This window comes from Pagrus major, chromosome 13, assembly GCF_040436345.1.
Source record: "Pagrus major chromosome 13, Pma_NU_1.0".
Taxonomy (NCBI): domain Eukaryota; kingdom Metazoa; phylum Chordata; class Actinopteri; order Spariformes; family Sparidae; genus Pagrus; species Pagrus major.
The window spans coordinates 11,363,275-11,379,457 of NC_133227.1; the positions used below are offsets into that span (position 1 = coordinate 11,363,275).

At 42.5% G+C, this 16,183-nt stretch overlaps 1 protein-coding gene across 1 annotated transcript in view; it reads right to left on the bottom strand.

Moving 5' to 3' along the window:
• Positions 1–16,183, bottom strand: part of atp2a3 (ATPase sarcoplasmic/endoplasmic reticulum Ca2+ transporting 3) — a 47,669-nt gene that overhangs the window by 9,583 nt on the left and 21,903 nt on the right. Inside the window, exons 6-11 of the mRNA XM_073479850.1 lie at positions 11,367–11,447; positions 11,019–11,104; positions 10,224–10,688; positions 3,130–3,218; positions 2,050–2,152; positions 975–1,106 (exon numbers count right to left, since the gene is read on the bottom strand). Coding sequence (XP_073335951.1) covers positions 975–1,106; positions 2,050–2,152; positions 3,130–3,218; positions 10,224–10,688; positions 11,019–11,104; positions 11,367–11,447 — 956 coding nt within the window. The remainder of the gene's footprint in view (positions 1–974; positions 1,107–2,049; positions 2,153–3,129; positions 3,219–10,223; positions 10,689–11,018; positions 11,105–11,366; positions 11,448–16,183) is intronic.

Here is a 16,183-nt window from a genome sequence, read left to right on the forward strand (position 1 = left end):
GCCAATGAAGCCCCGAGCAGAGATGAGTAATGCACTATGGAGGTCAGGCAAGGTCACTTCTTTGTATCTTAGATGTGTAAAATCTGTGGAGGTCCCTTTCAATCACAGATGCACTGACCCACTTTTTTGGGTTGCAGCTGCTATCCGATGCAAGTACCTGAATTTGAATATCTGCTGATACTGATGCAGGTTGCAGTCTTTCTTTTCTGTGTTTCGAGACTAAAATATATCCAAACTGAAGACTTGTTGAGTAAGCCATCTGTTACCTGCTCTTTCAGATGCAAACTGTCTCGTGTTTCGTTAAGGCGAGACACATTATGCTCTTTTTCAGGTTCCTAATTTTATTTTGGGTTACTACTAGAATAGGTTTACATGCTTCAATGCTCAAAAACACATCAGTGTTCTCACACTGTCTAGTGATGCAGCTCTGTATTCCCCCTCTCTCTGAAATGCCCTGTTTCAGCTCCTGTCTCTTTAAGGCCCTCCTCCCAAATAACCCAGACTCCTCTGATTGGTGAGCTCATACACACCTGACCCAGCGCTGCTAACGACGACAGAGCAGCTGTGCTAAATCAATAACTAGCCAAAAACTTAGCCGCTAGGTATAGATTATGCAAATGCATGACATGGTGACATAGTGTGATGTCTCAAAGTCACAGAGTTAGAGGTGGGACTACTGACGAGGCTATTCAGGTGCCTAATAGGTCCTTTGAGGAGGGTTTATGGTCTGGCACAAGCTCCTCATAGAATTCTAGAAGACACAAATATGGCGTCTACTTGATATGTAGAACTATTTAATTAATGTCCATTTAATTAATCTGTGCTGCAACATTTTGGCTATGAGCTTAAAATTTCATAAAAACATCAGATGACCAAATCTGGATCGGTACATGGAGTCAGTTTGATATCTGATGACTTAAATCATGTCAACATCACAGCTCTGGGTCACAAACTCATCTCCACATGTAGCCTACCGAGTTGCAGGAGCCGGCCCTTTCCACCTTGCTCAGTCCGGACACGTCAGTCTTGAAGACGTTCATCTTCTCCACCAAGGTGGTGAGAGCCGTCTCTGTGGCTTCACCCACCTTCTCATAAACGCCTTTGGCCTGGGAGGGAACAGAAATACATCAGAACATGCTGCTGGACTGGATTCAGAAAGTATTTTACAGGAGCTGAGTGACAGCCATTAAATTCCACCCTTTATAGTGACACGTTTTAGCAGACGTCTGAACATAAACAGACTTAAACTGTCTCCATTGTTACATGTGAGCGACTCTCTTCACAATGACAGGAGAACGACTCCTGAGCAAATCTGTGGGTCATTCACCTCTGCCTCCGCAAACGCTGAGTCATACATGCAAAGTGTTTTTGAGTGTGGCCCTATCCGCTGAGATGTGGAGTAGGTGAGGTGACGCAGTAATGGCATACCACACATCATTTGTTTGTTTGTTTGAGCGGGCGCAGACGGCAATAAAAACACCTCACTCCCCTCCGGCACTTGGCTACTTGGCCCCCTTGTCTCTCCTGTACGAGCGTGCTTTGATGTCACACTCGGGCTCTTTATTCAAAAACGTACAAAATTGGTGGCAAAACGATCATTTGCAAGAACAGAAACAGTTAGCCTTGGAGGATATATGGGAGTTGAGATGTGGCTTCTCCCTGGCCTCTCTCCTCATCACGGTTACCACGATACCATGGTGATGACAAAGAGGTGAGAAAAAGCAATCCAAAGCAGAGAAAAAAGATCAGAAATCGGAGTAAAATTAGCTCAGCTAGATAAGAAAAGAAGAGACAGCTTTCTGTGGTGTGTTTGTGCTCCAGCTCTACATTTCATGGAGTCATTGCAGTGTGTGTATACATGTCTTATATATTGTAAAGACACCTAACCTACACAATCCTGTATTTTTTACAGATGGGTTTATTTTGCATAGAAACATGATGTCAGGCATAGAAGAGGAAGCAAATTCTAACTATACAAATATTCAAATGTGTGTACGCGCATGCATGCCTGTGTGTGTGTGTGTGTGTGTGTGTGTTTGTTTTAATGACCTCATTGTAGTCCAGTGAAGAGTCATTGCACATAGAGCAGACAGTGGCCAACTCCAAAAGTCCATCATAGTCTCCACACTGGATGGGCCTGTCTCCTTTCAGTCTGAGAGAAAAATACACACACGCACACACAAACACACGCACGATCGTCACTCACAAAAGCAAAATAAATCGCAAAGACACTTCACAGTTCACTACACATCAAAAACAGGAACCTCATTAATATGTATGAGTGGGGAACACATTCAGTTGTTTAGCATCCCAAAGTTGACTGAAGAAACAGTGGCTGTACAGTAGTAAACAGTCTATTTGTGTGTGTGCGTGTCTGTGTGTGTGCGCGTGTGTTCCTGACAAGCAGTGCTGATTGCATGACAACCATGGATCCCTTCCCAGAAGAGACTGCAACGGTTGCTAGCGAAGCTCCCACACAATAACCCACACTCTGCTGTTATGAAATCGACAGGTTCATGCAGAGTCAGAATGCTGTACTCACCAAACAGCCAAATAAACAACACGCACACACAATCAACTGCAGACGCTCTCTCCTACCTAATAACTCGACAACTACCTACATTCCTCCTCAAACCAAAGTGACCACACAATTGAAAATCTGACGCTTTGTTCCGTTCATCTGCCCAAGTAAACGCTTCACTTCAACACTATTAAAACCAAAAGGGGGTGTAGTGAAATAGTTATAGGTGCAGCTGTAATAGTGATTTTATATGATGGTTACTATGAATGGATTTTTCTTTAAGTAACAAGCACACATAACAATGTGCAACAGAAATTTCCTACCATTTCCCTGGTTTTCACAGAAATTGCCATAGAAACGCATAAAGCAAAGCTAGAAGCACTTTTTGGGAATCATTAGCACTGATTGCTCGACTACAGCTATTTATATTATATTTTGTTTTGAAATAAAGCTACTCAGAGTTTGATCAAAGGCTTGACGAGGGAAAGAGGGGGATAGAATTAAATTCGAGTTAAGTGTGAAATTCTTTGGTTGAATTTGAAAAGCTCACAAACAGTCTGCTTATTATCCCCAATAAAAGTAATATATCTTTAAAATGTGACACTCACATTTGTCCCTCAGGGGCATATGTAGAACCAGTAATAGAGAACTCATGAAGGGAGCAGTTTGAATCTTCCACCTTGTCTGCGACGAACATCTGGAGTGGAGAGAAGACAAACACAGAGGCAATATGGTTAGCTTAATGAGCAAAACTGCACAGTAGATAGTTAGAGTAATGACTACGGTACATTTTGAAGTACACTTTTCCTCCATTCCTCATTCATTTACATAGTCTTCACATGTGGGAACGCATTTAAAATAATGCACACATTACAATATCCTTCTGCCACCAAATGACTAACAGTTTGTTTCCAATTGACTTGTAAAACAAGTTACCGTTATTAAATTCTAAATACATTATTTAAATTTGACCACATGCCCTCAGAGTGCTACATTAAAAAAATATGGCTGAATGAATCCAATCGTGACCTTCAAATCAAAGTCAAATAGAATCACGGATTCAGAAACTCCTGAGACCCCTGGTCCCATGCTCAGGGATTAAGATGGAAATCTTGGTTCAGGAGTTTAATCTTTGAATTTTTAATACAATGAAAACCGGTCTTAAAGGGCAGCTCTAAGGGGTGGGCCTGTCCTTGAATTTAATGTGCCCGCAGAGGTGATATAACACCTTTGTTGTCATAGTATGCCAACGTGGAACTGTAGTGGTGATTTCAGTACATCTTGAGCAGTCAAATTGCCAGAAGTAATTCACTGCCGTGGCGTATCAGCTTCCAATTGGGCTGTGTGTGAATTGGAAGGTGGCATGGTGTCAAAACACACTTCAGATAAACAGTGAAGGCTGCAGCTTGTGTAAATACTTAGACGCACAGGATGCAGCTAACAAAAGACCAATTATTCCTGCCTTGCTATTTGACTTGCTCCGGAAATATAAAAATGCTAAAAAAGCTTTATGAAAATCAAATAGTGGATGTAAACAGGAAGTACTCTGGCTGCTGGCTGGAAAAGGGTCACAGAAGAGAGTTTAAACCGCGACCGAGAGGCAAGAAACCCTGTCGACTGAAGGCTATTATCCACTGACAGCCAGTTTGTGCAGCAGTCGCTGTATCGTCGCCTCTTTCCCCGATTCTTTAGTATTTCTAAACACGCAGGCAACATGGGAGTTGCACCGCTCACATGTCTTGATGTAAAGCTTCATCAGTCACTCGCACTGCCAAACACGCTCCAGTCAACTGCTGGAAAGCAAAGCGGAGAAAAGTCGGGACTCTGCTCTGGAGTCCCAGAGCTGTCCAAGGATTTGCTTTGTTGGCTGCTTTGTTGGCAAATCTTCTTCCTGAAATTCCCCCAGGAAGGGCGGTCTACGATGTACTGCTAATACTAATATAAGGATAAAAACAAGGAGGGAGTGTTGTGTCTGGTGGTTTATAAGAATGAGATAGACCACCATTCACAGTCTGAGGCCTCTCTGTGCATCTTCACATTGCATCTGAATGACATAATCAAATATACAATAGTTTACGAGACTGCCCTTGACCTTTATTGCTTTATTAATATTCAGCTATTTAATAACTTGACTTTTAAGTTCAGCCAACAGTACACACAAACACACACACACGCAGAGGGAAAACACCCCCACGACCTAACTTAACTTGTTTGAGACTCCATTAAATCTGACTGATTGAAGAATTAATGAAGCAGCTACTTGGTTAAATTTGGTTCTTCCGTCAATATATGTGTGTGTGTGTGTGTGTGTGTGTGTGTGTGTGTGTGTGTGTGTGTGTGTGTGTGTCATTCACCAGCACCTACCAATTTAAAATGGAACACAAAATCAATGACAGATTTCAATTGAGAGGTAGCTGCTGTCGTCCCTATCGCACATGAGCTTAAAAGGCCCACTTTAGCCTTTTAATGGAGTAATTATTACTGCGGCAACGGGGTTACTACATTAAGTCTACTGATGTAGTCTAGTCTGAACAAGATGAAAGTCAGTTATAAATAACTGTCATACTGAATCATGATTATAGCCTCTGTGAAATTATAGCTTTTGTCAGAACAGGCAATTTTGCGTTTGTAATTTTTTACATCAACAGTGTTGAAATTTTCCTTCTTACACAGGTAAACAGTGGTACTATTGGGAGGGATATCATTAGTTACTTTCACTATATCAGAAGCAAGTCTGTCAAAAACTTATAAACATGAATCAAACCCTGTTTTTAATACTCTTTATGGTATGCAGTTTTTATTTTCTTTTAGCAATAGCCATTAAATGGATTTACATTCTGTAATTACCTCTTTTTATAATGTAGAAGTTTTCACTGTGAGGCCCATTCCAACACAGATTCAAATTACCTACCTATGCACAAGGGATGCAGAAAATGATATATGTAACGCAGTGCTATCGTTCATCTCGTTTAAATTGGTCTCACAGTTTTCTGTTCAGTATCTTATCACACTGTGTTAAAGCTGGGGTTGGTAAGATTGTGGACACCAGCAAGAACAAACTACATTTTGAAAGTAAACTCCCACCACCTCCCCTCAGAGTCAGACGGCAGTATCTGATTACACAGACACCGACGGCCCTGTAGTTCTCACTGGCCAACAGGGAGATGTGTTAGCAGCTAGTTTGCTACACTGAACAAGCTTTTCAAGACAATTGGATGGGCTTATTGTTGAGGTCTGCAACAGCAACAGTTTTCTTTTTTTCTTCTACTGTAAGAGCATTTTACTTATTGATTGCTGTCGTGATGTTGAAAGATTTTCTACAAATATAACAAAAAACGCTCGAGAATAATTTACTAACCCGAGCTTTGAGTCACTAAACTGGAACTGGAAAGACATTTCCTGCATGTGTGCCTACAGTAATCTTGTGACCTTGTGTCAACACCAAGTTAAATACTTTAAATATTTTAGTTGATCTCTTGGCTACATGGTGCATATTCCTAAATTTGCACTTAATCAACTTCAAACAGAACTAAATTTGGGAGCACAGCGGGCTCGGGCTCATTGGGGCCCTTGTTTTGCCCAGGTTAGTTCAGCCCTGCTAGTTCACATTAAAAACGAACATTCAACAGATGGAAGCTGAGGTGGCTTATGATGTGAAGCAGTGCAGTGGTCACAGAGTTTAACACAAAAATGCATCTAGGCAACAAGACTTGGTCATTTTGAGCATTTTTGACAGCCAATTACTTTTAACTACAGCAGGCAGCAGTGCAACAGTCAGGTTAGATGACAGGCTGCATAACTCCATAACCTTCTCAGTAAGTCAAACTACATTACTGTGTCCTGCTCTTACCTGGAAAATGTCTCATATTCTGTAGTTGCTCAGCGACTGATTGCAGCATAATTAAAACACACCTGATGTTACCAGCACTAACCATGGGTGTCGCCGAATCAACCAGGACAGAATATGAGCAACTTTAAGTTCAAAAAGCCATATAAGATATAAAAGGTTAGCCAGTTAAGATCGTTAAATAGTCAGTTTATTGACTGCCTCGCTGTCTCATAATTAACAGCTTAAACCTCGGGCAGCGAGGGAAGCCTGGGTACATTACCTTAGTTTAAGAGATATCCCAAAATGAACATTAAAATTCTGACTGAAATATGGGCACCACAGGCTTCCCCATTATTTCCCATATTTTTGTTCACAAAATTTTCATTTCATTTTAGGCCCTAGGCTCAGCACTCTCTGTTCCACTATTCTACAACAAATCAACAATGATGATTACTCAGGGACCCGATAACCTCCACATAAGCACACACCGCAAGGAAGAAAATAAGGTTGCTCTTTCATCTGTGGTCAGTTTTCTATCTGATCCGCTGTGGTCTCCAAGGAAACAAGGCCCAGTGTGAACCACGTGACTCAGAAGTGGCACAAGTTTGTGTTCTGCTACTCATTTCCTCTGAGCTGCTGTGGGGATGAATGATGAGTAACCCTTCTTATGTGTGCGTGTCCCTTTATGTTTGTGTGTGTGTGGAGGGAAAAGGGAAGTACGATGTCAGGATACAGAAGGGAATCCCTGGAAATCCTGTGGAAATGGGGATGCCCCTGAGGCAAGGGAGACACATGGCGCTATCAGGGCCACTGGCTGGAGACCAGTCAGAGAATAAGCACAGATGGATAATCCTGAGCAAACATTCATGTGGGCATTTAAACCTTGACGCACAAAAACCATAAAAACAGAGCTGTCAAAGTGTGCATGAGGAGTTGAGCAAGCACACAAATTGCTATCTCCAGGAAACACCATGATAAAAAAAAGAAAATGTAAAGCGGAAGTTTGACTTGTAATTGTGAGAGTTGGAGTGTGTATGTGCCTCCTTATCTCCCAGCAGAGGGCCGAGAGCAGCAGGCCAGGGAGTACAGGTGAAGCCAGAAGCGTCAATATTTACCAGCAGCGGGCTGCCTCGCTCTGCTCCTGTCCGGGTTGGTTCCCTGCTAGAGGGAACTCCCTGCTGCTACGCATTAATCACACAGATACTCCACGTCATCTCGGTGGGCAAGGTGAGGGAGGAGCGCTCATATGGCAAGAGCACGAGTGTCTGCTGTACAGGAAGTGCACAGACCTCTGATGCAAACTCCATTTTGAAATGGCAAGAATATAAAATGCATACGCAAAGATCATATAGAAGTAAAAAGAAAAAAGAAAGAAAAAGAAAATGTCTTCTCCTTCCTTTCCTGACTGCAGTGAGTCATATCCAAACAGCCAAAGCACTACATGCAGTCTGCAGGAGAATCAGATTCTGCATTATAAATGCAATATTTAATATTTCATAAAAAATAAGAATTTTTGTTGAAAACATTCAAAAATTAACTAAAATGATCAAGAGACTGAAGAAATAACAGTTTTGACATTATGTTGCAGAGAGAGATATCGAATGACTTTAGCATGCTAACCAGCTAGCCCTGGCCTGTCTACGTCCAAAGCTCCAGTGCTAGCAGTATAAACACCAACACTCCCTCAGTGCCCCGAGTTGCCCAGTCCCAACTGCTAGCTGCACGGCTAACTGAGCTAACTAGCTAATGGTAGCTACGGTTAGCAGCAGTTAGCGGTTATTCTGGTAATATACTTTATACTTTATTTGTTTTGAGTATGAATTCTACAAGATGCCCATTCATACATTTTGCATCTTTAACTTCAGTGATAAACGTTTACCATTATCCTGCGGTTATCATCTGTTGTCACACTGGACTCTGTTCAGCAGAAGTCACACTGTAGGATCGCTTTAACGTGTGGTAAGGTTTCAGTTGATTGACATGTGTCTCAGGCTGTCACATTCAGCCTGCTACTGAGCCCACAAAACCTCAACCAAGGCACCACCACTCTGCCCAACTGTGCTTTTCATCCAGCTTCAGAAGTAATATCAGCTTTAGACTCGAGGTCTTTATGGGTCCTGTGGAACCGAGACCCGGTCTGGAGCAGGAAATTATACTCAGTCTAATTGGTTTGGCTTTGGTCTCGTTTTATTGTTGTGGGTCTCAGGTTTGCGTGTTAATATGTCTAATACCTGTGTGGATCCAAATGGATACGAGTCTTCACAGCATCAGCTCTGATCATGTGGTGTGTTATAATCATGGGAGAGAAGATTTTAGGAAAGCAGTCTGCAAAAGATTCATTCTAATGAGTGACAATTCTCTTTTTGGACTTTAATTCAAAGATAATAAATAGTTAGTGAATGACTAAATCTGTTACTTCCAAAGTTGGAAACAGAATGTTTATATTGTTGGTGCAGGAGGTGAAAACAGGACTTTCAATTATATCTATTAATTAGACTTAAATAAACAAATTATTTTTGGAATTACTTTTCTATGAACTCAAATCATTTTTGGAACATTATAATTGTATTGCTGTTCTTTCGACCGAAGCTGCTGGTTAACTGATAGCACATCAAGCTGCTGCCAGTGTTAGTGTGCTTCTCTCCTTATTAGGGGCTGTTCAGTTCAACTGCAAAACTGGATCAGGTCTCATCATTCTTAAGTCTATTTCGAATCAGGTCTCTATTATGCACACTGGGTAGGTTTTTCTGCTGGTCAGTTTCTGGTGAGGTTTCAGAGATTTTAGACCCTTAAAGACTTTTTACTATAGACTTCAAATGTCTTTAAAAAACCTGTTTACGATGTCAAATGCTAATGTTTGATTTTTTTTTGCAAACTGTCAAATTGTAGTACCTAGAATTAGTATTCTACCAAAATTGGAAGTCACTGAATGAGCTGCCAACACTGTCCAGTGATACCAGTCTTGTCTGGATATAACTTCTGTGCTGCCCTTCTCATACTGCCAAGTACGTCTTCCTAGGCCATTAGATGAGGTAAGAGGTGAGATGGAGAATGTAAGGACAAGAGGCATTAACTGAGACTATGTGTGTGTGCGTGTGTTCTGCGTGTGTAGACCTAGAATAGCCCTTAACAGGAGCCAAGACAAGCAGCAGTGCTGGCATTTACTTGGTGCTTATGTGTTGTTTGCTAGCCGTCTTTACTCCACACACACACGCACGCACGCACGCACGCATGCACATACGCACGCACATACGCACACACACACAAATAGACAAAGGCATGGGTGAGGCCATGTGCTACTGAACTACTCGTGAATAGTTGTGGATAAGATCTTTTAGTGTTTTGCTGTGTAATGTGTTCATAAATAGACCATTTATACATTGAAACTTAAAGACAGTTCAGACTATGGATCGCTGTATTGTGTTTATTCAGGCAATGTGACATTTGGGGAACCTTTGCTGTGTACGTGAGAGCTAATCTGGTGATATTCTCTAACACGCTGGGTGTTGCTGGGTCATGCCAGCCTGTGCTATTCCACCAGCAGCTATCTCAAACCTGCCAAACGGAGGTAAACATTACAAAACCACAAGGATTTTCCATCCCTCTTAAAGCCCTACTTACACTGAAAAAAAAAACTAGAAGAGAATTCATCTAGTAGAATTCACCTCCATTACACCTTTACAAAGGAAACTCCCAAAGGCTTTTTATGAAATGTCAATCAAACAACAGGATGTGGACATTAAATACTTAGGATTCGTTTTATGCTCTGAACCAATTCAGCTGTGTTAAAAGATGCAGTAATATGTTGGTCCATGTGCTAAACTGTATGATCAGCAGTTAAAAGCATTTTATAGTTTCCTGAATGACACTTACTCTGCAGACAGACATCTGGTTGGTGGTGAGGGTGCCTGTCTTGTCGGAGCAGATAACAGATGTACAGCCCAAGGTCTCCACTGAGGGCAGGCTGCGAACGATGGCGTTCTTCTTGGCCATGCGACGCGTGCCGAGGGCCAGGCAGGTGGTGATGACAGCAGGCAGGCCTTCGGGGATGGCGGCCACAGCCAGGGCCACAGCAATCTTAAAGTAATAGATGGCCCCTCTGACCCAAGAGCCGCCGTGGACGGGGTCTCCGAAGTGGCCGATGTTGATGACCCACACAGCCACGCAGATCAGGGAGATGACCTTGGAGAGCTGCTGGCCGAACTCATCCAGCTTCTGCTGCAGCGGCGTCTTCTCCTGTTCAGTGGCTGCCATCTGATTTCGGATCTTACCGATCTCTGTGGTAACGCCGGTAGCGACGACAACACCTATGGCACGGCCTGCAGCGATGTTTGTGCCCTGAGGGAAAAAGAGTCACAGCAATGAGTGTAGGGAAATGAAGCAAAAAAAAAACATTTCACAAATTGAATGTTGGAGAAAGCTTATAATTTAATCTCTATGACCAGATCAGTTAACAGATTTCGGCGAACATGGGAAAAGAGTATTTCCATTGAACCGTGCAATGAATCATAAAATGTGATAACCTCTCAGAGAACTGCAGTAACTACGTTCAACTAAGCGACTAAAAGTCAGGGCTGTAAAGTTTTATCTATAAAAGGCATCATCACTTCCTGATATGAAGGCAGAAGATAAACATGACTCAGAAAGCTGCGGGGTGCTGTTGCTTACAGAAAACAGCATGTTCTTTTTGTCTTGGTTGACAGCTCTGGGGTCAGGAACAGGGTCAGTGTGTTTGATGATGGACACAGACTCCCCTAAAGAGAAGATTGTATGAGACAAATGCAGAGAATTAGATCTGTAAGTGCGACAGGTAACTATGAGATCAACCATCAGATATTTCAACAGTGACGGAGCAGGACAAAGTAACACTTACAGCCTCAAGGGGCAGAGAAACTGCTATGATAGATAATATCAGAGGCTAAAATTGTAGAATTGTAGGTCTTCAAGCAATAAAGGTGCAAGGGAGCGGAGCCTTGAAGCGGGATTGTTTGGCGCCTGATGGGAAATGATAAGTACCTGTGAGAATGGACTGGTCCACTCGCAGGGTGGTGGACTTGATAGAGGTCACTCTGATGTCAGCAGGTACCTTGTCACCAACTGAAAAAACAAACACACAAACCTCAACAAGCTGGAATTACCAAAAAATATTAAAATCGTTGAAAGGGTCTACAGCCATACTAGCAGCTCTGTGAGGCGAAAGCACAGTGGTTCTTTTAGCTAAATGCTAACATCAGTGCTACATGCTAACATGACAATGCTAACATGCTGATGATTAGCAGGTATCATCTGGACCATGGTCACTCATTTAGTTTAGCTTGTTAGCATGATGACATTGATAATTAGCACAATGCAGGAAGTATTTTAAAACTATTTTCCATTTGTGTTTAATGTGATGGTATTGTTTTTACTACAAATGATATATCAGCTGGAGTGAAAAGTTAAATCTTCAGAAAATCTTCATGAATTTCAGAATATCTTCAGATGGCAAACTCCACAAGTTTGTGTAAAACCTGATGACTCATGTTATCCCAGCATGATTTCCCAGTGCTCCCCGAAGCTTCCTGTGATGTCATAGGATGCTTGACCTTCTCAGTCCTCAAATGACCCCATAAATGTTCAGTGGGGTTGAGGTCAGGTGACTGTGGAGGAATGTCCATGACAGTTGGGATTCTTTGGTATTCAGGTAGTTCTTGTAAAGCTTTGAGGTGTGTTTGGGGTCATAATCCACCGTCACAATGTTCACTGGAACACTGTCAAATCATGCTGGGTCAGCAGGTTTTTGCTTGTGGAGCCCATGCCAGCTCGAGTGCATGTGATCATTAAAGCAAAAGAGGGAAGTACCAAACACAGAAACACATTATGACTGTCTTTCAAAGATTCAACATTTCACTCAAAACGTTATGCAGATATTATTATTTGTAATGAAAAAAAATAGCTTTACACACAAACAAGTGCAAAATAGTCTTTGACCGGTCTCAGACTGTTTGACTCTATTGTATCTGGAGCAAATTTCACAGCAATCCATCCAACAGTTGTTGAGACATTATACCCAAAGGAAAAGTCAGAGGCTCACAAAGCCATCTGGGAGCCAAATGTCGGCACAAAATCTAGTGTCTATCCATTACATAGATGTCAAACTATTTCCTGAATAAGCTGGTGGCACAAGAGGAACTGTCAGGAGATCACAGAAGTCACAAAATGTATGCTCTAGAGACCTTTGATATCTGAAACACATCCATCCATCCAGTAGGTGTTGAGCTATTTCAGTTTGGGCCAAAGTTTTGGACGGGCTGAGCAACCGACAGACAAACACTGTAATCTCTAGAGGCACGATATTGACATTGTAAAAAATGATACGAATACCATCCTCCAGGAGCTAACAGGGCAAGATAAATTTTTAATAAGTTTCCCCTCGGAAGGTTAGGACTGTGTTTAAACCTTCAGGAGAGTCCACTTGTGCTTGTAGGTGTAGCTGCAGGTGAGCACTCAGTTACATCTCATTGAACGTCTGTGTTCAAACAATAAATCCTTGAGCAAAGAAGCATCGGCCGGTTTAGCCCGAGCTCAGGCTGCAGCCGCAGGTAAACAACTGCTCGATGTAACCTTGATGGAGTCACGTTGCAGTTTTAAAATGACTGATCAGCCCCCTTCCCTTTTGCTCTCTCCTCACTCTCTGCAGCCCTCTCTCTTCCTCTCTGGTACACCACTTCCTTACATTATGTCAGACATAAACTACAGATGAAGCCTGCATTAAATCGACAAAAATGCGCTTCATCTTATCCACCACAGTGCTTATTAAGCCTGCATATTAAAATCGTATTTCATGGCCAGAGCATTGTAAGATTCTAATGCCCCAAAACAAAATGGTTATTGCTTCCCCTTTGTCAGAGTCTGAAAATGAACATTTAATGGAAATATTTTCATAATAGCAGGACAGAGCTAGCTTGTGAAAAATGGACTGTTTGATGTGATCAAAGACGATGATCTCAGAGTGGGAAACTGCTCCAAGCGCTCCAGACAGATGTAATATTCTTGTCTCAAGTTTATTTCCAGCATGACAGAGAAGGAAAAAAAAGACCAGATCATTACTTTTTGTAATGAGCGCCTCATTAATGCCAATTCCCAGTCATCAGCCATCAGTTCTTCGCAATGGTAATCGCAACAAAAACAAGGACTCTCAGACATGAATAAGGTTGGACATCTTTCTGCTTTTCCTCGCTCACGTACTGAAAGACACTCAACAGGCAGTTCGTCTACTGTAGCACACTTCACAGTGAAAACTTTTCAGAGTGGTTTTCATGCTGATAAGTTTGAGGGTTCAGTTTCTTGATCTTTCCCCGTTTCTCTCAGAGTTCCATCATCTCCTCTTGACACTTGGTCAATGTTCAGAGACTGGAGGGGGAATATATCACAGTCTGTTTCCAGATGGGACAGAGATGGTGAAAGAGAGAGAGAGAGAGACTGTGTGTAGCTGAATAGCCAGTACTTCCTTGTCCATATTTCTCCATGTTTCTACGTCTGACGCCCATGGGCTGTGAGAGAACAGGAGTGGGAGAGGTGGAGGGGGAGAGAAGTGTGTGATATGTATGTGTGGGAGACGGCTGGGGGCTACAGGTTCACTGCAGCAGGACTGGCCGAGGGCAGAAAAGAGAGGCTTTTCAAACGCCTACCCACAGACTCCTGCTCCCCTATCGAACCTCCACTTTCTGCCACGGCCTCCCACAGACACTCTCCATCTGCTAGAAGAGAAATTTAAATGCTATACAGCCATGGTGAGTTCAGATAACCAGTCTTTTAAATATCAGAAAGATCAGAAATCTGTCTGACTGTTTTTCGTAGTGCATCGCGCTCTGGATTCATGAACAAACTGGACATTTGATCAGAATAAATGAGGAGGAGCTGGTTTGGGCAGTCAGAGTTCTCCTTCCATTTGGTAAAACTGGACTCCCAACAAAACCTAAAATGTGTTGCATAATATACTGGCAAAGAGATCTTAATTCACATGCAGGATAACCGTGACTTGTTAGTGGGAATGGCACAGGGCAGGTTTCCATCACTTCAGGTCCTGTGGAAACCCTCTAGGAGTCCCTGAAAGCCTGACCGCTGCAGTCACTCCATTTAAAAACCCAGGAAAGTTCCAGTTGAGGCGCAAATCACAACTATGTCGTAACCGTGGCTGGCATCACTGGCAATGTACCTACAAGAAGGCAGGCGGGCAGCAGTGGTGGAAACTCGAGTAAATATATTTATGTTTTCTCTCCTCAAAGGCACTTCTGGTCAGAAGTGTCCTTTTCCGATACCTCCACACAGTTTATTTTACCCCCTAGAATCAAGCCCCCATGGAACAACCAGCGGCTAATCTGAAGTACAGTAAAGCCTGGGAAATCAGCAGAGGAAAGGAAAATATTTGCTTGTTTTCTTTGTCACCATACCCCTACATTTTAGTCAGAGGTGTGTGCTTGAAGATCCTTGACACACATTTTTCTAAGTGAGAAGTGTGTGCGGTGCAGCACCTACCTCAGCTGTTTACCCCTGTTTAAAACTGCTTAGCAACAAGATTGTGTCAGACAAAACGAGGCGCCTAATACATCACTGTGTATATTTTACAAAAAATGCAGCAGGGTGCATAACACCACTCCTCTTAGAGTAAACTTTGACAGTTAATGCATTCTGTACTTAAAACAAGCTTGAATTACGGCTTCAACTATTCGCTTGACTTAAACAGAGATTTTTAAACTTACGTCGAGATCCAGCCGTCTCTACTGGCTGCAAAGCAAATATCCTCACCTTTTGAGCCATATATGCTACATCACCATAGTTATGAAGTACGTTAAAAAATGAGTGCACACTACCAACAACGGTGGCTAATATACATCTCCATCATCATAAACCTTATATAAATATAATATTGTCAACTATACAGTTGCTGCATTGACAAAATTTCCCCACAACTAATAAGCTCGATATCGGTGTTGTCACCCTTTTACTGAAAACTACGCCGTTACGGATTACGCTGTTAACGATAACGCCGCTGTTAACGATAACACTGCTGTTACCAAAAACAATTGGCTTTTTACAAGAAAATCTGCTCGCTGTTTTCATTTACTGCTAATGGAAACTCAATGTTTCCTACAGCTGCAGCATTTTCCCTCATAACTGTTACCAGGTTCCCTATTAGCACTGGGTTTAAATCAGAAATATTGCCAAATGGGTGCTTTGTTTGTCGCTTTGACAACAAATCCTCCACCATCTTTTTGTCGTCCTCATCTTGTCGCGTTACAAGTGAAATGTGAATCGTGCTACTCTGCAACACTTTGCAACACCGACTATGAAATCTAATTTCCATTCACTGTCTGTGGCCAGTTTTTTTTAAAAGAAACTGAATATAAAAAGTAGTCAGTGTTGCTGCCTGCCCCCTCTTCCCCAACAATGGGACAACCACCATGGATCCACCAGCAGCTGCTGGCTGACTGGCTGTGTAATAATATCACATCCCTTATTCAAACAGCAGATGGTTCATTTCAAGTCATATCTGCCCCTGCCCCACACTGTCATCAGGTGTCGTTAAAACCTCAACCCCTTGTGAACTTAAGCGACACAGAGACGAGCCGAACGGAGCACAGATCGTTGTCATGGTGACACTGTTGGTGTTGACAGTGATGGCCATGGTAGCGGTGGTAGTGGTGGTAGGTGGGGGTTGAAAAAGAGAGTCATTTTGGTGCTCGCTACCTGTGTGGGCTTGTCTGTGCCTGGCTGTGTGCGCACGCATGTGTGATCGAGGACACCGGCTGTAACAAGCCCGAATTCCAAGGAAGCGCTACCTGTCACACACA